General features: G+C 41.0%; 1 protein-coding gene and 1 pseudogene across 2 annotated transcripts in view; both read left to right on the top strand.

Moving 5' to 3' along the window:
- piezo1 (piezo type mechanosensitive ion channel component 1 (Er blood group)) overlaps positions 1 to 20182 on the top strand; it is a 57760-nt gene that overhangs the window by 7556 nt on the left and 30022 nt on the right. The window contains exons 2-11 of the mRNA XM_084470526.1: positions 10730 to 10825; positions 11904 to 12069; positions 12162 to 12303; positions 15474 to 15756; positions 15992 to 16205; positions 17195 to 17366; positions 18045 to 18125; positions 18978 to 19038; positions 19403 to 19503; positions 20029 to 20108. Coding sequence (XP_084326652.1) covers positions 10730 to 10825; positions 11904 to 12069; positions 12162 to 12303; positions 15474 to 15756; positions 15992 to 16205; positions 17195 to 17366; positions 18045 to 18125; positions 18978 to 19038; positions 19403 to 19503; positions 20029 to 20108 — 1396 coding nt within the window. The remainder of the gene's footprint in view (positions 1 to 10729; positions 10826 to 11903; positions 12070 to 12161; positions 12304 to 15473; positions 15757 to 15991; positions 16206 to 17194; positions 17367 to 18044; positions 18126 to 18977; positions 19039 to 19402; positions 19504 to 20028; positions 20109 to 20182) is intronic.
- On the top strand, positions 18250 to 18732 carry LOC311350065 (shadow of prion protein pseudogene; annotated as a pseudogene). Its single transcript has 2 exons — positions 18250 to 18253; positions 18308 to 18732. The product of its transcript is annotated as a shadow of prion protein pseudogene (transcript).

The following is a 20182-nucleotide window of genomic DNA, read 5'->3' as shown; positions in this document are numbered from 1 at the left end:
ACCTGGGGCTTGTGATTGTGATCATTATAATACAGTTTTGTGACTCATCAAGTCGAGACATAAACTTAATCAGGTTCCTCAAGAGAGCCTGTAAAGTGCTTAGCCCTGAGTCACAAAAGAGCTTACTAGCACTGCTACTCCTGGGCTTTTTCAGTAGTATCCTCAGACAGTCATTGTATGCTACCTGAAGTTTGCGCAGGGTCTCCTTTTTGTAGCTGATCCATAATGGGGCTGCAAACATAGGGGTGCAGTAAGAACAAAACAAGTTTACTTTCACATCATCAGAACAGTAGTGGAATTTCCTGACTAACATGTTTGCTTGGACATACAACATTCGTCTCTGCCTGTACATGTCAGCATCATCTTCCATCTTGTCAGTGATGATGTGCCCAAGATATTTCGTACAGTTAGATACACAGAGGGATTGCCCTGACAGGTAAAACATTGGAAAGTGCAGCTTCTGATCTTCCTTGGTCCTACATATCAATACAACACTCTTTTTTGCATTGTACTGTACGTCAAACTCAACCCCGTACTCTGAGCATATATCCAACAGCTGCTGGAACCCAACAGTGCTGGGGGACATAATAGCCAAATCGTCTGCGTACATCAGATGGTTTAACAGAGTGTCCCCTATCAGACAACCTGTCTTACACTTCCCCAACTGCTTTGACAGGTTGTCCATGTATAGGTTGAACAGGGCCGGAGGCAGACGCCCCCCCTGCCGTACCCCATTGCCTACACTGAAGGGTGAGGATAGGCTGTTTCCCCATTTCACCTGCATACCTTGGTTGGCACACCAGTAAACCAGGATTCGTATGATGCATCCAGGCACACCCCTAAGCATGAGTTTAGTAAAAAGCTTATGGTGATTTACTCTGTCAAATGCCTTGGATGCATCAATAAACCCTAGAAACATTGTAGAGCCCTGCCTTCTGTAGGATTCAACCGTTTCTTTCAAGGCATAGATACATAGATCTGTACTGTGCTTAGACTTAAAGCCAAATTGATTTTCTGTGGTGTAAATGAACTCACTCAGTCTATCTAGTAGCATCTTTTCTAGCACCTTTGAAAGAATGCTGGCTAAGGCGATGGGTCTATAGTTGTCCAAACTCCCTATTTTACCTGCCTTGTCCTTAATGACTGGCACTAATGTGACTGTCAGCCTGGTGTCTGGCAGTATACCATGTGTCATCAGCCCTGTGAGGCAGATGGACAGCAGTGCTGCTACTCTGGGGCTGGCTAACTGAAGATGCTCGGCAGTGATGTTATCCTTGCCACTAGCTTTGTTATCAGCTAGTTGCTCTATAGCATGATAAACCTCGTTGGGAGTAAAATGAATCACTTCCTCATTTAACTTGCCCACACAATAGGGCTCACTTTTGATACAATTAAACAGCTGCATAGTGCTGCCTCCACCGCTCTGCTATATTGTCTGTACCGGATACACCTTCAATGTGGCATGGCAGTACTGTTTTGGCCCTATTTGTAGCTTTTACCTCTTTCCAAAACTCAGTGACATTGTTACCAAGCAAGTTTTCAGCCATAGAATGAGCTCTTACGGCTTGCTCATGCTTCCCAATAAAGCGCACTGCATATTTATATCTAGCATTAGTGAGTTTCTTGTGCTCTAAGTCTGGCCCCTGTCTGGGTCTACCAGCTATAACCCAGGTCCTATGAGCTGCCTTAGCGGCTTCCTGGTGGTCTGCTACATACTTGTTCCAGCCAGTACACTAGACATAAATAGGAAGCTTGCAACGAGGATTTCAATCACCAGAAATGGTCAATACACACTCAGGAGGAGGAATGACCTCTCACACATGATAACTTAATGAATTATTTAAAATAACCCTGGCTCGTTAAATTAATGAGCTTGGTGTTTTGCTTTGACGAATAGGTTATAGGATGTATCACTACCAAATATGTCCGTGCACAGTTTTACTACAATCTGGTGTGAGACTGGGTTTAAGGGACGTGGTTAGTTTCAGTTTTTGTGGTCCCAGGTCTTGTGTCAGCTGCTAATTCCAGTCATTCACTGAGCAGTCAACATGAGAGATACATTGCGTAAACACAACTGCTTCACTGTGTGAAAATCATGATTAACGCGCTCCCATAATTATATATATATATATATATATATATATATATATATATATATATATATAATTATGGGAGCGCGTTAATCATGATTTTGGTTTGGCTTGGTTAGGGCAGAGCGTCTCTATGAAGCAGCTAACACACCAGACGAGCCATGGAGCGCCGAGTGGGACAGCCTTGTGGAGTGGAAAGGATATATATATATATATATATATATATATATATATATATATCCTTATATATATATAAAGATATATATAAGGATATAATATAGTCAGAAGATTCGATTTGAGGTGGTAGGGTGAGAGGATTGAGCACAGCTGGAAGTTATAGAGTGGCTCTAATTGGAAATACGACCCAATTAAGTTAATTTAAAACACAGGGCTTAAAAGGAGATTTTTACACTATGCAAAGTGTCAATGAAATTGCACAGCAGCACTAGTGCTATTCAAGACAAGAGCATGCATACAGAATACACACGCACACTATTCTGATGACTGAGAGCCCGAAAAGGAAATGATGATCAGGGATAATACCTGTTTACCAGCCTGTTGTTATTAGTGGTCAAGGTTTATACCATAGGAGGAGGAGAGCAGTGTTGGTAGTGAGGAAAGAAAAGGCCCTGGCAGTAAAAAAGGAAAAAGCCATATTACAAGTTATTGCAAGTAAGTTAATCTTTTCAAATAAATCAGAGATATATACAAATGCAGAGATGGATGGAGTGGGACAGAGGACGTGCCAATACTGTGACAAAGTGGGGGAAAGGGGTGTGACCACATTTTTGGTTTGGGTGACACAAAATTATTTGTGTGTTGATTTTGATGTTTTCATCCGAGAGAGGACTATGCTCCTCGGACACTAATAGTATGACGATAGATGTTGGGCCTGAGACCATTTGGTAACTGTTCAAGCAGATCTATAGGTTATTATAGCTAGAAGTAAAGAGCTTTGTAGGAATGGGTGAAGCTTTGTCCATTACCTCATTCAACCCAGGATCTCGATGTGTAATGCCCCCCAGAACGCTCACCAGATTTAGAAAATGATTTGTGGCCAGTAACGAGAGATTGTTTCAGTCAGGCAATTGAACATTATTTTTTTTTATGTATTTGCTATCGTAATAAACCAAGGGAATAACAAATCATTGTATAGTTGGTGTCACTATGATCAGTAATTAAATGTTAAAGCAATGTCACAGACTCTGCAGACAGCTCTGACCTCAAGTATTTTGAGCTCTGTCTCAATTGTGGTTATTCATTTATTCATCATCCAATTTGGAGTGGAGTGGCTTATGAAGTTGTAGATCAGATTTATTAGCATAAATGACAACTAGCTGACTTTCATTATCTCTAATTTAAAATTGTGTTTAAGTGGAAGTAAATGAGAGATTTCCGATACCTGATTATGTATTGAGAGATAGATAGAAATACAAATCCAATTGGCTCATACACAGGCAGGGACAATTAACTTGGAAAACGGATTCTCACAGCGCATGCTCACTAATAGCTGGCAGATGGCTTTGCCTTTTCCAAATATTACACTCTAAAATTGCTCATTAAGTGCTGGACAACTGGATCTAAAAGCTTAAAATCTCAAAGACAGCTAATAACTCAGTCATTGGAAGACTCTCTCCCCCTCAATGTTTTGTGTGGTCTGTACTTTCCCAACCCAGTCAATAGGCATTGTCACCTGGATTGGCGATTTGAAGGTATGGTAATTCATAACCAGCACACCTTGATAGCTCATTAAGTTACCCACATAATTCTGTTGTCCATCACTTTATATCTTACAGACAGCCCCTTTAAAAGGTATAATTCTCCCTGATAACTACATTTTCTGAAATGCATTTATTGTACTTAATTTGCCCTCATGCTCAGCCTTCTAGATACAATTTCTATTGAACTCAGATCCCAGAATGCAGCGTATGACGGCGCACTGTGGGTAGTTCTTTCTTCTAGCTTCTCCTGCATTCTGGCTCATGAGCACATTCGGCAAAGCAGGAAATTAAACATAGGCTATCCATATGCAGTCAAACGCATCTTAAAATGTATATTTTGAAGAGGCAGGGGCAGGGCACAACCTTCTCCAATCTGTCTTTCCACCAGCGCTATTCCTATTGGAATATGCCGCATAAAATTCCCTAGCAACTTGTACAAATAAAGTATTGAATCATGAATCTTGAATCTTGAATAAGCGCATTCATTCAAAATCATTACTGATGAAATGCATACTGACAAAACTTTGTTTGTCCAAATTATTTAAGTTTTTCTCTCAGTGAAGTTCAGGTTTATTCGTCATGTGCCTGATGTAAAAATACATTTACCATTACACAGTCTGTTATTTTGAATGAACAGCCGAGAGACACCAGGGTAGCCTCATTGTAGAACTCTTCCGGATGTCCCTCCCCCTACAGCCTCCACACATCCAGACAAGCATGTTTCCTACGTGTATGCTATCACTACACTACACAACGATATATAATAATAATAATAATAATAATAATAATAATCAACTTTGCTGTTCGCTTTTGTCTTCTTTTTGCTGATCAAAAACTTGATTTGCATATAATACATTAATGTTTGTGAGCCTCTTGGACAGGAGTTTTTGTACGTCTCTCGGACCCCACATGTCGGCAACTGCTGCTCTTTCCTGTGGGGGGCCTCAAGCTTTGTATATGCTCCCCTCAGTTCATATTGTAATTTAAAGGTATCTCATATCCCTTTTACCCTGACTATATCCAGCTGTATGTCTCTTTTAAGGCCTAATGAGACTGACATTAGGACTGCATGTGAGACTGACTGTTTGCACATTTGTCTGACTTTCTTAAGGACTGGGGTCCTTATCATTGCTTCAGAAAGAAGTGTGTCCAAATGTTGCTGAGTGTATTGGGTCTCTTTCTGCAGCTGTACTATCTAATTATACAAATCACTTGGTTATATTTCACGCTTTGTTCTCCGACGTATCAACATATTCAATCGTTGTCCTAAACATGTTTCTTTTTTCATTTCTTTTATCTTATAAGATACATTGCCAAACTCAGGTTTGTTGTATCCCTGCCCGCGCTAGAGGTGATCATTCACACTTTAATAGAATTCAGGCTAGACTACAGCAATCCCCCTTTTACCCTGCCTCAGCAAGACGTCTGTGGACCATCTACACATGGTGGAGCACTGAAGGCTTTTTGACAAGGTCCAGCTGGACCACTCACATTACATTCTTCTTTACATTTGAAGAGTTTTGTTCCGAAACGCTATAAATCCATTTAGATCAATTTGAGTAAAAATGTGTTTTCTGTACCAAGAATGTGGTATGATGAAAAACACTTTTCTGTTTCAAACTTTCATAAAGCATCTTTAAGTTATAATTAAAATCCAGATTTTAATATTTTAATATTTATTTTAAAAACTGTTTTTTTTCCCCAAAATGCTATAAATCCACTGCATCAATATAAAATATATATTTTTCAGATTGAAACTGTGCAAAATACAAAGGCAGAAAAGGCAGAAAAGGTGGACTGGCGTTAGGAAAGAAAAGGAGAAAACAGGACAGTGTAACACGGTGAATATCGGGTTTTGCGGAAAATTAAATATGGGCTTATCAATAGTGACCAAATAGAGTACTGATTTTGGCGCAAACTAAATTTAAAAAAATGGAGCTTATCGCATTTTGGAACCAAACTCCTCATTTGCTTCCCATGAAGTTCAGGATTTATTTTAAGGTACCTGTTTTTTTTTACGTATAGAGCCTTGCATCGTCACCTGTGTACATCTCTGACCTGTTCCATCCTTCTATTACCAGGGCCACTGAAAACAAAGCTGGCCCTTTGAAGTGGTGACTCTGACACTGGAGAATTCTTTTACATAGTCATATGACTATGAAAGAGATGATGAGAGATGTTTAAAAAGTATCTGTAGACAAATTCATTCAAACTGGCCTGTGTGTATTTAAAATCTGTAGTTGCTTATTGTAGCAATGTCCATGCTACATAATCCTTAGGTGACTGCAACACTCTACCTAGGTGACTTAAATTGGGTTCCTCCAGACAAAAGGATGCAGGGTGTTGATGTTGAAAGACTATTAAGATTATTAAGACTAAGACTATGTTGAAAGACATGCTGCCATGAAGCAGATCTCTTCCAGAGTGTGTGTGGAGATGGCTGGTTTAACCTGTGCATACTGATTACTCAATGTGCAAAAGTGTGCAGCCTCACACAGCCTTTAATTATTGTCTTTTGTTCAAATTGGCTTTACTCTAAATAAACGTTACTAATTTACATTACGTCCCATAGCCGGTCGCGATTGCATCCAAGAATTGGTGAACTGACTGGACCACCATCCATTTGCTGCAGTCTATTGAGCTATTTCTTCCATCTTTTAATGTCAGCTCAACCTAGTCCTTGTTATCTACGGAAGCTCTTACAGCATAACAAGCCCGGCTAGACGAGGATGTTGCTCCAAACATCCTCATCCTGTCATTCTCTGTTCATCTTGGTCCTGCTCAACATCACCTTTCGGCCATCATAGAAAGTCTGTTGTCGGCCATTATTTCTACTGCCTGGAACAGACTGTAACACCTAGCAGTGTGTTTATCAGATTTCAACCATGGATTAGCCAATCGTTTAAGGTTGTTCCTTTTCCTGGGTCCCGTACCTCTTGGTGAGGGATGTACCAGACCTTTCCACCCTCTCATTTCAGCGGCTTTTGTGAAATGATAAGTGTTCATAATTTTTCGATTACTCCTCCAAGTCACTATATTCACTTATATTCACAAATGCTTCAAGACTTGCTTCAAGACTTATATTTTAAGTGCCAATGCCCACAATCTTCTCTTGGCAAAAGCTTTTCAATCAAAAAAGGGGTTGTCTTTTCTTGAGCATGTAACCTTTCATCAGTATATCTGTACAAAAAGTCCTTCTTGGATCTAAGAATGTATATGTTTGAATTATATTAATAGATTTCTTCAGCTTTACTTGTACAGGCACAATGTCTCATGTGGTATTGTCACTGGCCCCATTATGGAAAGGTCCCTGAAAGGATACCAGTGTACCGATCGCTGACACTATATTTAACACTAACACTCATAAATAGTGTTTCAGGGACCATATTTTGCTCGTCAAACTTCCTTTGCAATCCTTACATATATTCCCTTTCACACAACCAAAACATATTCCATTTGAGTTGAACAATTCAAACTTGTCCTTTTGTTTCTGTTCTGTTCCAAGGTCTCCCTCTTAAATAATCTGCTGCAGTTTGTGGTTCTATGATTCTCCAAGTTTATTTATTTTGTTGCGATTGTAGCAAAGGTGCTAACCAGGGCACGCATTGTACCCACTGCAGAGTTGGACAGGTTCCTCTCCGTCCCCTAGGCCAGTGTCCTGTTAGTCACTAAACAGTGGGTCTGACAGAATGTTGGTATTTTACAAAGTCCACCATCTGGGATGCTCATAGTGATCAGCAATGGACCTGCAACCGCAACGTAATAAGAGCACTTCATCATGTGGTGCTCCGGTCGAAGGATTTAAACATGCTCCAGTTCAGTGTATTATTCTTATTCTGATGCTATTTTAACATGATTTCCAACGTGTTTATGCAACCATCTTTAGGCTTTGTTGTAGTCTACTTTATAGTCCATTGTTTCAGAAATACAGTTTCAGAAATAATATTTTGTCACAGTCATTGTCAGTTTGTTACTCGATACAATGCTTACAGTGCTTTTGAATATGGAAAAGTCTCTTTTTGGAAATAGTGAAGGTCTTTGTTCTTTTTTTTTTTAAACATTTCTGTGATGTAAATTTGCCTATGTATTATATTCTGTCATGCTGGCAGTGGATCGGTACTTGGATTGTGTCCTGCTCTGTGAGTCAGGTTTGCCGCCTCCGGCTCCTCCTTCTCCTGCTCCTCCTCCTACTCACGAGTCCCATTATCTAGTGACTGTGCTCTGCTGGAGCAACCATCTAAATTGTCTTACGTTCTGCTTGGTTTGGTAGAGCTTCTTTCACGGGGAAAAATAAGTTTCTGATCCTCCATAGATAAGTTAAACATTTATAACATATAACATCCTGAAAATTGGATATGCCGCCAAACTATGAACGAACCCATGTTTCATTTCAGAAATTGAATCACATTTATATATAAACCTCATCAAACATGATGCTTTCTTTGAGGGATTGACACGAATAGCAGAGTGGGAATACAGAAAGAAAAGAACATCACATAGTAAAACTTAAAAAAAGTGTTGGAGTGGGGCTGGTCTAAGAAACCTGAGCTCATGGAAAAATGTCAAGGGTGCTCAGTGGAACCGAGAACAAGAAATGATGCTGTGGGTGGCTTCACTGCCCACGATCCACTTCACTTTGAAGATTTGCCCTAACATTGGTCGTTGATCGGAACCCACTTACCTCCTCCAAAAAGCACCTACGTGGTATTGAGGCTACAAGGTAGAGTAGAGTGCACTTTGTCAGATTTATCTCCAGATAACGTGCAGCTTTGTTTTATTTTTTCCCCATTGACCTAATGGATAGGTGCGTTAGCGTTTGTTTTAAGTTCCCCCAATAGAGGAGCTTGCAGTAATAGGACCACAGCCCTATAACCCTATTTGTTTTTTAAAGATTTAAATACTTCTTTCTGTCAAAGTACTTTGTTTTAAAAGTACTTATCTATATTTGTATTTATATTACCATACTTTATATTACTTACCACTAAATATTGGTTTGTTAAATGTAGGTGCTGAATCAAAGCAGCCACCAAGACAGTGGCATAAGTTGACATAAGCTGTGCAAGGCCGTTGGTGAAACTATTGATGGAGTCGGGGGCGATATAGGACAACCTCAGACTTGTTGTCATTCAACTGGAGAAAGTCGAGTGTCATGCAGCATTTAAAGACAGTCCCTAAGGTTTTATAAGGTGTGTGGATTCTTGGGTTTTAGTTTAAATATGACACTTAGTAAAACTAAAGACACTACAGGTGGCATCTGCAGTGAAAGCATATGTTGTATTTTTGGATGATTTGGCCTAAATAGAGGATGGGACCTAAGATGAAGCCTTGGGGGACCCTCCAGGAAATGCTGGCAAAGGAGGAAGATTTCCAATAGACTGAGAAGGTTCAGTTCTTTTAGGAGGTGAACCAGTCTATGGCTTTTCCATATAACCTTGTGCATAAGGTGGTTGATTAAGATGTGGAGTCCATAGTGTGGAAGGTTGCATTGAAATCATAGCAGCAGTCATGAGACATGGGGTTGACTCTGTGCTGCGAGAGGGCCCTGAAAGCTAACAGTTGGGAAATACCCTTTTTAAGGAATAGCTGGGAGTTGCTGGACTACTGCATTCTTAGAGTACAATGACCCAGTACCCATGATTTGCAGCGGTTGATAATAGAAAGAATGCTAGGGCCCACTGTGTGTCAAACATCTTTTTGAGGAGGCTTGAGGAAATTATCTTCATATCATATGGGAGACTTTCTCTGCTAAATATGAGACAGAGACCGGTTAAAATGGTTGACCGGAAGATCCCTCAGTATATGAAAATGTGTTTGAATGTTGTTGTTCTACGTTATCTTTTTAAAGAGCGAGTGGTAACATTAAGCTAGTGTTGTGTTTTGGGCTTGGATTGCGTGGGGGAAAGGCATAGCCATCCGTCAGCCATCAGTGCGTGAAATGGCTGACATAGGGAGGGAAGGGAGGATTTCTTGGTTGCTTAGTTTCAAAATATTTGTCTCTTTCTATTATTTTGTTCTCTCTCCTCTCTCCGATCTCTCCCAAACCTTTAGTGGAATGTAATGTGTTTGATCGACATGAAAGGCTGAATATGCTTTGACTGATGTGAATGATCTGAAGTCAGAAGTTTTCCCTAACATAGCTTTCCTAGCTGACTAGGTGACATTATAGAGATAAGCTTTGATTGGAAAGAATGACCAAACTTCGATAGAAGGTAGATTTACTGCTCTATGGTTCTCTAAAGTTCCCACCGAGCTACAAGACATCCCGCACTCCATCGCCAATCTCCTCCCATCAGAAACTTCAAAAACTCAACTGTGTGGCTTCCCATGAAACACATTAACTTCTAAATAATTCTCATGATTTACAAAGCTTACATACCTCACAATGTCCTCCACCTACCTCCCCTGTGATCTCTCCACCAGACAGTAGCACCAACCCTGGAGGGGCAGGACCTTTTTCCATAGCTACACCCTTCCTCTTGAACCAAAAATGGCAGTGATTTTCCATCCCCTCCAACTCTTCAAACCCTTTCAATCCTTCAAACCCCCTCTCTCGAAACGCTCTCGTAAAGAGCCAATGAACCCACAGTTTCAGCTGGAATTCGAACACTATGAGGTAGCACCATGAGAAAAAAAAGTCTTACAAGTGTATTACAAAACCATAACAAATAAAATGGATAATTACTATAATTATTACTTTATTTTACCTGGTGGAATGGAAATGTTACTGTCAATGACTTATATAATTGAACAATGACTAGATAGCATCATTGCTTGCAAACAAATAATGACAATGCATAGAAATCAGAATGGGAGGCTGAGAAGTTGATTCATACAATTGATCACATCTGATTTGAGAATGTATTGTGGGACAGTATTTTACTGACTATAAACTTTGTTTTTTCTCCATACATCCCACAGCATGTTTGTTGCGCTACACTGTATTCTCCCTGGTCTACCTGTTCTACTTGCTGCTGCTACCATGGTTCTTCTGGCCCAACAAGCACACCGTCAGAGGTAAGACAATCGGTTTGTGTGTGTGTGTTGTCTGCTGCCTGTCTTTAAGAAGCCTGTGTGTAACTTAAGCGTTCATCATGTCGATTGCAGATTCTGTGTAAAATAAGGAAGAGCCCTTGGAGGCTAAGCATGGACACAGGGAGATTCTTAATTGGATAAAACTACATGTTAATTATTTCTCCAGTTCCTTTAGGTCACCTTTTTTACAGAGGTGCCGTCATAGGACATACACAGGTGTCACTCATATCACTAATTACAGGTCTGCTGTTTTTATGGGCACGGTAAAAAAACCTGGCATACAAGGTCGGAGCTGCAGATGTAGTTTTAGACGCACGCACGCACGCACGCACACACACACACACACACACACACACCTACCTACCTATCTATACCCCTCATGGGGAAAGGTTAGTCTGTAATTTGAGCCTGCCTCACCAGGCTTAGTTAGCTTTATATAGTAGAGAACCTGATAGGTTTGGTTATCAATAATTATGTTGAAGGTAAAAATAAAACCCTGTTAAACAGCACAGAGGAACATTAGGAGTAGGCAGAGTGATGTTATGAAACCTAACAGCAGGGCCGCTTCTACACTGAATTGCGGGCTTGGGTAATTGTTGACCCGGGGGGGGGGGGGGGGGATTACCGGGATTACGGACTGGCGTGATTGTTGACGGGGGGGCGCGCCCTAGGATGTTCATGTTTAATAGACATGTTTCATTTCTCTTCTTCTTCTAATTCTATGATTAGTGGGAATTAAGGGCGCCACTAGTGGGCGCCCCCAACACGTTTTGGTGCCCTAGGCGATCGCCTAGGTCGCCTAGGGCAATCGCCGGCCCTGCCTAACAGTACAGAGACACGTAACCACCGGTAGTCTGCCATTCCCTCATGTTATTTATTACCAGCTCTGATTAATTATGTAAGCATTCTTCCTGCCTGGTAACCCTGGAATGTTTGACCTATGACCTTAGTAAACATCCTGTGTGACAAAGCTACGGTCGTGATTTTCCCATGTTATGTTTTGCATCCTCAATTATAATCACAATCTATTTTGTCTCCTCCTATCATTTTTCTGTTGCAGGTCCTACAGGCCTATACATCAAAGTATTGTTTTGCACCAGTCTGTTTTTTGTGCTGGCCCATGTCTGTTTCCAGACGATGCTCTACACATATCCACCTCTGTACACAGCTCTGGCTGACAACTGCACACAATGGGACGTGCTCTCCAAACACATAGGTCTTTCAAGGTACAAATGTTGCTGCCGTTTCAGTTGGTTTTACTTTGCCGGGGGTTTGCTGACGTTTACGTTTAAAAATGTTTTATTTGTGTCCTCCGAAGGCTTTCATTGGACGACCCTTGGGGTCTGATGCGTCAGGTATGCCTGGATGTAGGGGTGTGCATGGTTGCCCTGGTAACCATGGTACTCTGCAGCCGAATATCGAAGAAAAGAGAGCTGCTGGCTGCTTCTAACATCACCTCGGTAAGTTGTAGCATATATGTTTAGGGTTGATCAACAAACGAAACCTTTTCCTAAACCCAGCCATTTCTCCACTGTCAGCCCACACTGGAACATGCTTGCGCTGTGGCGCTTTTCCAGCACTCAACTGAAACGTGCTTTAGTACGAATGTGCCAATGCTGGGTTTAAGCTATGGAGTACCAAGAAAGCAATGCTGCAGACCTTTAACTGGTTAATTAGTGTGGTTGCAAAGCAAGCCCCACTATTGTTATTCTGTGTCTTATTATTAGGGGTCCAACGAAATCTGTAGGAACCCCATTGTATTATTTTGTATTCTCAGGGGTCTGTAACCAATGAGAAAAGGACTCAATCGCATGACTCAGATGGTTAGACAAAAGATAAAAGAAACAAAGCAGGAATCAACAAACAGGAACTGAAGTAATCTCAGAGTAAATGCTTGGACATTTGACACAGAGTACACAGATAAACTAGCACAGGAGGAAGGGCAACAGGCTGACTAAATACACGAGGAAGGATGATAACGTGGTACAGGTGGAACTTATCAGGGCGTGGGAAGGACAAACAAAGGATAAAGACAGCTGGTGGACCCCAGAGCGGGAGTTTTAAGGCTCATTACTGGACCTGAGTTGGACTTTGAGTTGGAGCCGCAATAGAATCCATCGTTGTTCTGAGACAAATAAAAGAAACTGTATGTGGAATCCAATATGGAGGGCGGCTGATGTAATACACCCTTTAGTGGGTGGCTGATGTAATACACCCTTTAGTGAGTTCTATGCATTAATACAAAACAGTGCTGCCAGGTTTTCAGAAAACCTTGGAGGGATAGTTATGGTCAATTTGGGCAAGCTATACATTTCTTTGGGGCCTGTTGGCGCACTGCGCTATGAAGATATTCATTCATTAATTCCTGTAGTTGAATTAAGGAAACATGACTATTTAGAGTCTCTATTGCGGCAGTATTTTGCGTAATTCAGTTGGCAATCCTTGATCAACTTACTTTCTTATCACTGCGTTTTGTACATTGCATAAATGCATGTTGTTGGTAACCATGAAACTAGATAGTTTCTGATGTAGTTAAATCAGAACTGGGTTTAAAAAAAAATCAAGTTCACAGGAACACCATCAGTGTAGCTTGTAGCTCGGACATGGCTCAGAGTCAGATATATCGCCAACCACCTAGTCTCTGTTCTACTTCGGTTTGGGTATAGGAAGCTAAACTGGCTCCCACTGATGAGATGAGAGTTGCCAGTGGCTGATATCGGGCAGCTAGCGGCTGTCAACCCCAGAGTCTGGCTATATGTAGTGAACGGTAACTTGAGATGATTGGTAACTTGAGATGATTGGTAACTTATATATATATATATATTAAGCATAGGCGACCCAGTCTATAAACGTCCATAGCTAAATGGATGATACCCATTATTCAACTGTGTGGACCCAAACATTGTTAATGCTGTCTTGTTGTCTTGTTGTCTTTTGTATTGCGAGTCAGGACCTAAGTTGGTCTGTATTTCCCATACATATACAGAATAGTCTGTTAAAGCATATTCAATGATTCAAAAAGAGAGCTTGTGAGTGCTGGGTCAGCGGTCAAGTGAACCACCATCATATATAATGTATAAAAGTCACAAATTGAGAGCAGCAACAACTTGAAAATAAAAAAAGAAGAAAAAAAAAAGAAAAGCTAATTGAAATCCTCTGACCTTGCCCCAACAGGAATCTTACTCCTTGGAATAAATCTGAGGTTTCAAATCAAGGTGATATTGTGCAGAGAAAAGTATTCATGCAATTATTTCTTGTAGCCTTGGCTATTGCTATGCACTTCTTACTGACCTGTGGCTGGGTGCATTTTGGTGATACTAAAGCTCTTAAAGGTCTTTTTGTTGAGTGTGGCGGAATGTCCTGCAGTTGTTCTGTTCCTTAAATCAGTTCTGATAGTGTAATTTGTAACTTATTTACATCTTTCATATTCTTTATGTGTTAAGAGTAGGCCTGGGCAATAAAACAATAAATTATCGTATCATGACTTTTGATCAATATCAATATAAAACATGTTCAATATATATCGATAAGAGACTGGACCACCAAATCTAGCAGCTGGTTTTGTTACACAAACACGGTTCCATACTTATTTACAATATTTGAGTGTTTTTCATTGTTGTATCGACATTGGAGTATTGATCAATCAAGAACAGTGGAAGGTCATATTAAGTGTTAAACAGTAGTGTTTAAATCCAGCATGGTAATTCCTAGTCTTTTTAGGTCATTAAAATGATCAATAGTTATCGATATCGATCAATATGATGAAGTTATATCGTGATATGTCTTTCAGCCATATACCTAGGCCTTGTTAAGAGTCTGGATGGTAGATTGAGGACCAGAATTTGTGTTTTGACCACAAACCAAAAATACGGCCCTTACCATAAGGGTGATTCTTTTAATCTATTGCTGGATATTCTTTACGTAATGGCAGCATATCTAAGGCCTCATTATTCTGGATCTAAGGCCTCATTATTCTGCAGGTCCTGGTTAGACCCACAATGTGCAGAACGCAGCACAGAACCATTTCTTACCTAACCATAAACTTAACCCTCTGTAACCTAAAACCCTAACCTAATCATCTCTAATGTACAACATGAACCATCTTTAACCATCTCCCTAAACTCAACCATCTCTAGCCTCAAACCTAAACGTAAAGGTCTGATGTGTAACATTTATGCATTACAATGTCTAAACACGATTAGAATTACATTAGATATTTAGTTGAGTTGTGTACTTAAATTATCGACATTTTTTCCTACAATGTTCAAAGAAAACCGTAATGTTATTCATGGTGGTCTGTTGCATGTCGACGGCGGCATATGCACTTTACTCTCTAACTTCCGGAGAAATGCGCAAAAACAGTAATCCAGTAAAGACCTTATTTGATATGATGACATTTCATTTGAATACCCCACCTAACATTATCTACAGCTGGGTAGGTGACTCATAAATTGTAAGTTAGCAAGTGAAAGTTTGATTCCTTGTGGCAATTTAATTGGAATGAAATTACATTACGTAACTAAGCGCAACATGAATGCACATTAATGAATCAGGTTTTAAAAGCTTTTCAAACAATTCCTATCATCTGTTTGCGTTATTCCTGATGGGTTCCTTGCATCTCTCCACCCAGATTCAAGATGTACTCACAGATATTGAAGAAGAGGAAGAGGAAGAGGAAGAAGATGAAGTGGATGAAGCGGCCATCGATGAATATGTCGAAGCAGACATTGATGTTGAAGCAGGCATTGTAGATGCAGACGAGGATGAGCCTATGCTTTCATCCAACATGCCCGCTGAGAAGGTCTCCACAGCGACCAGAGCTAAGCAGCTGGCCCTGCGCCTTCGAACCACCGCCCGCCAGGTTCTCCAGGACGTAGGACGGATCTTGACCATCTGTCTGTTGGCTTTAGCTGGTAAGATTATTGTTGATTATTGATTATTATTAAGCTCTAATACATAGGAGATTATAAATGATGTATGCATATTCAAAGCACTTTAGCTATGCATGATTAGTGTTTGAGAAATAAGTGCTTATAGTGAAGTAAGTGCTAATTAAAATGTATTATTATTGTTAAATGGTAGAAAATATACCTTTTGTCTGTTTCTTTGTCCATGACCGCTGCCGTGTTTGTGTGATTGTCTCTGCAGGCATAACTCTTCCGTCGACGTTCTCTGCGGTCTACTTTATCCTCTTCATTGGCCTGTGCACATGGTGGGCGTGTCACCTCCCCATCAGCCCCCTGGGCTTCAACGCGCTGTGTGTGATGGTGGGGTTCTTCACTGCCGGGCACATGGTCTGTCTGTATCTGTACCAGAGTCAGGTGGCACAAAGCCTGTTCCCACCGCAAAGTCTATGGGCAAGGTGAAGTATTTTTCCTTTATACACATATTCCCTTAGCGGTGTACTCAAAACACACGTTCCACATGTAGTCTTGTTGCAGATGAAAGTCGATGTATTACTTCTTCAGATTTTCAGATTTTCATTTGAAAATTTGAACATTTTCATTTTTTCAACTCATTTGGATGGATGGATATAGTTGAGTATCTATTTAGGTAATTTACCATTATGGTCTTATTAATAATAAAATCTTCTCCTAAGGGCACGCCATATGTGTTTGAAGAAGTTTAACATCAAAATGTTACATTTAGTTATTCTTGGTGATGTCAGGGAATACAAAGCTGAATTGTGGCCCGAGGCCACTCCCCCTATAGTTAGTGAATGCTAGTAGACACTATGACTACTAATGTGTGGGTATAATTACATACATTTCAATGAGTGTCAGAGAGTCAAAGGATAGCCCCCAGCTCATGGAGACACACTAAGCCCCAAAAATCTGTTTTGCACAGACCTCTATAATGAGTATAATGAAGTCATCATTGTTGTAAAAATTAACTGTCTGAAGATTTGTTCATAAATGTACAAACACAATTGGCTGGCGGCTAACTAGACTTTCCAAATGTACACTATAGAATGAGGGATCATGTAGTGGTGGGAAGTCATGACTGGAGTCCATTCAGATCTGTACCAGATGCTCTGTGTCTGATGACATATATTATATTATATTAGCAGAGAATAAAATAATAAACCGCAAGTACTGCCAGCAAGAAACATGCATATCAAAGAAAGATTTACCATAAAAACACAAAAAAGGGTAAAACAAAGAAAGACTATGTAGGAAGAGTCTTTTAGAATTCCTGGTGTGCATGTCGTTCGAATAATTGTGGCTCGCCTGACCTGCCCTGCACTGTGTTAAATATTCACCATAAAACACTATTCACAATGTTCCTGATCTATCTGAGGTATAAAGATACTCTGTTCATTTCTCTCTCTCTTTAAACCCTCTCTCCTAGACTGTTTGGCCTGAAGGACATCATTCAACATGGAAACTGTTCCGCCCCCTCAGACCTCATCATAAACCTCGACTACGATTGGCCCGTTTACGTCAATCCGGGCATATTACTGCTCCTCTACGTCACAATAGCCGTCGTGCTGAAGACCAGCAGCCACAGGACCCCAGACAAGGTACCTGCTGCCACACCAACACGTGACCTTAACTGTCGCTAGTCCACGTTCAAGGGCGTTGTCACACAATGTGGTCCTTTTTAATGGGACTCTGGTACGGGCCCCTCGTTGACGTAGAGGTGTGGATAGGTTGACCCAGAGGACTCAGGGGACAGGTAAGGATGCACAATTTTCTTTTCTCCAAAAAAGGGATGAATCGAGGCATTCGCCGTGACTTCAAACAAAAGAACATAAAACTGTAGTCATAGACTAAGGGGCCAGAAATGTCACCAAAGAGAACAAAGAAATGTAGGAAACAACAAGTACAAGTACAAGTACTTATGCAGACTAAGTACGGAGAGAACGCTGACTTAGGAACATTTATACATTGGGACTAATCAACCACAGGGGAAGATATCTAACAAAGAGCAAAACAAAGGAGGACATCCACTGGTCCACACTAAGGAGTTGAACTGGGACCCTGGTCATGTTGGTTTGGGTGCTTCTGAACCCAGCTCGGTGCAGACCAAAGCATCCCTGACATGAGACATGGTCTGAAGCCCACTACAGAATGACCTAGAACTGACAGTACCAAGGTATCAGTATCAAATACCTGTGTTATATATGTGTGTGTGTGTGTGTGTGTGTGTGTGTGTGTGTGTGTGTGTGTGTGTGTGTGTGTGTGTGTGTGTTCATCAGAAAAAGGCTGAGCCAGCAAGGGATAATATGGAGCTCAGTTCCAGGAGGACTCAGAGGCATATCTATGAGGATGAAACACAGGTACATGTATATTAACTAGTGGTGGGCATAGATTATTTTTTTTAATCTAGATTAATCTTGGAATTAATCTAGATTAATCTAGATTAAAATGGCTCATTTGAATTCTGCCGAAGGCATTCATAATATGTGTGTGCTACCTAAATAATGACTAAAAGTAAGTCTTTGAGAACGGGTTTCTCAAGCCAGGTGGTGCATTAGACCAGGGGCTCATCTCCTGTTTCCAAAATGCATCACAAACTCTAGTATAACTTACTACACGCTTACTATCACAAACTCAAACGCGGGAAAATATAACGGCGCCGGGACGCGCCCTCGCTACAGGTCCACGGCACGCTCGTCTCCGGTGCGCGTCGCGGCAGCAGCGGCAGCCGGGGCGGCGGTGGGGCCGGCGTTGACGGCAGACGGCTGGTACGCGTCCGCCTACCGCCGTACCAAGGCGGGCAGCTCGGAGGACGATTTGGATTATTACAACAACAACACCAACTATTTCGACGCTCTGATGTCACGATCAACCCAAAACGTGTCATCGCTCACCCAAGTTGTTTCTATTATCATTGCTACATTGTCTCCAGCATATGGCGCGATTATGGACAGTATATTTTATTAAATACTCAGCTTCCGGTTAGTTCAACTTTGAGAATAGATTAACGGCGATATTTTTTTTATCGCCCGATGAGAGTCTCGCGTTAACGCAGCACGTTAACGCCGATAACGGCCCACCACTAATATTAACACAAGAAAATAAGGATTGTTATTTTTTATTTATATTTTTACAATATGTGTGTGTGTGTGTGTGTGTGTGTGTGTGTGTGTGTGTGTGTGTGTGTGTGTGTGTGTGTGTGTGTGTGTTAGCTTATGCTCCTGTCTCCAGGTCATTCAGAGAGACCAGACACTGGGGAAGAGGCCATTGGTGGTAAGCTGCATATAATTATTATAAATTATGGTGAGCTGCATATAATTATTATACATTTTTTTATTATAAAAAATGTATAAAACCCAAAACCTTTTAAATGTGATATTACTTTTGGATGAAACCACATAACTAAAATGTAACCAATCTTATTCAGCCCTTTTTGATATCAATAAACATGTTATAACCCTACAAACAACACCACAATGAACCCACTGATAGAGAAACATTCCCCTGGTGGGTTGACTTGCGGATGCGCGCTTTTATCTTTAAGAAACCTTCTTGCTCGGATATATCTTTTACTGGAACGAATAGCGGCAGCAGCAAACGTTTTAGTTGAGTTCTTAATTCTGCTTTTTGTTTTCAGACCTCTGCCCCGCCAGTAACCCAGAGGGAGAAAACCCGTTCTTTGTGATGGGACGAGTGGTGATGCAGCAGAGCTACGTCTGTGCTCTCATAGCCATGATGGTACATTTCACTATCGTCAAAGATGTGTATCCAATATGAGGCTTGGTCCAGGGTCCTGGAACCGGCACGGCCATTCCTGACCTGTAGAGTTACCCCCAGTGCCGTCGGAAGTCCCCAAAATAAAAGACCCATAAATATTAGAAACTAGGTACTAATAAATAAAAGCCTGCAGGAAGTGGTTACCTTATAGGTAGTGATGCATGCAGCGTACGTTGAACTGTGATCCGGACACCGGTCTGCACTTCAGGAGCTGGTTTACATTGAACCACGCCTTAGGAGCGGGTTTACACTGGTCTGATGACCCCCCAGGCTCCACAGCTGTTAGGAGCCTCTTGGGTCATAGCTCTTACACTGACAGCCGGCATCGTCTTCAATGCTCTGCTCAGCTCTGTGTGTTAGTCTGTAAGTTGTCAGGCAGAAGATGATTAAACACATTCTCAGTTTTCAGCTACTCATTCACCTCAGTGGTGTCGGTTGCCTCCTAATGTAACTACATGAAGTTCACGTGTTTTGTTCATCATTTAGGTGTGGAGCATCACTTACCACAGCTGGCTGACCTTTGTGCTGTTGCTATGGGCTTGTCTCATATGGATTGTGCGGTCCAGGTACTGTGAAGAAAATTACAATACAGGTCTTAAGCCAATGTATTGAAAAACTTTTCAATACACTTTTTCACAAT

Source organism: Micromesistius poutassou (genome assembly GCF_964030765.1).
Source record: "Micromesistius poutassou genome assembly, chromosome: 7".
Taxonomy (NCBI): domain Eukaryota; kingdom Metazoa; phylum Chordata; class Actinopteri; order Gadiformes; family Gadidae; genus Micromesistius; species Micromesistius poutassou.
Note: the sequence above shows the minus strand (reverse complement) of the source record. Positions and strands in the feature narration are given on the sequence as shown.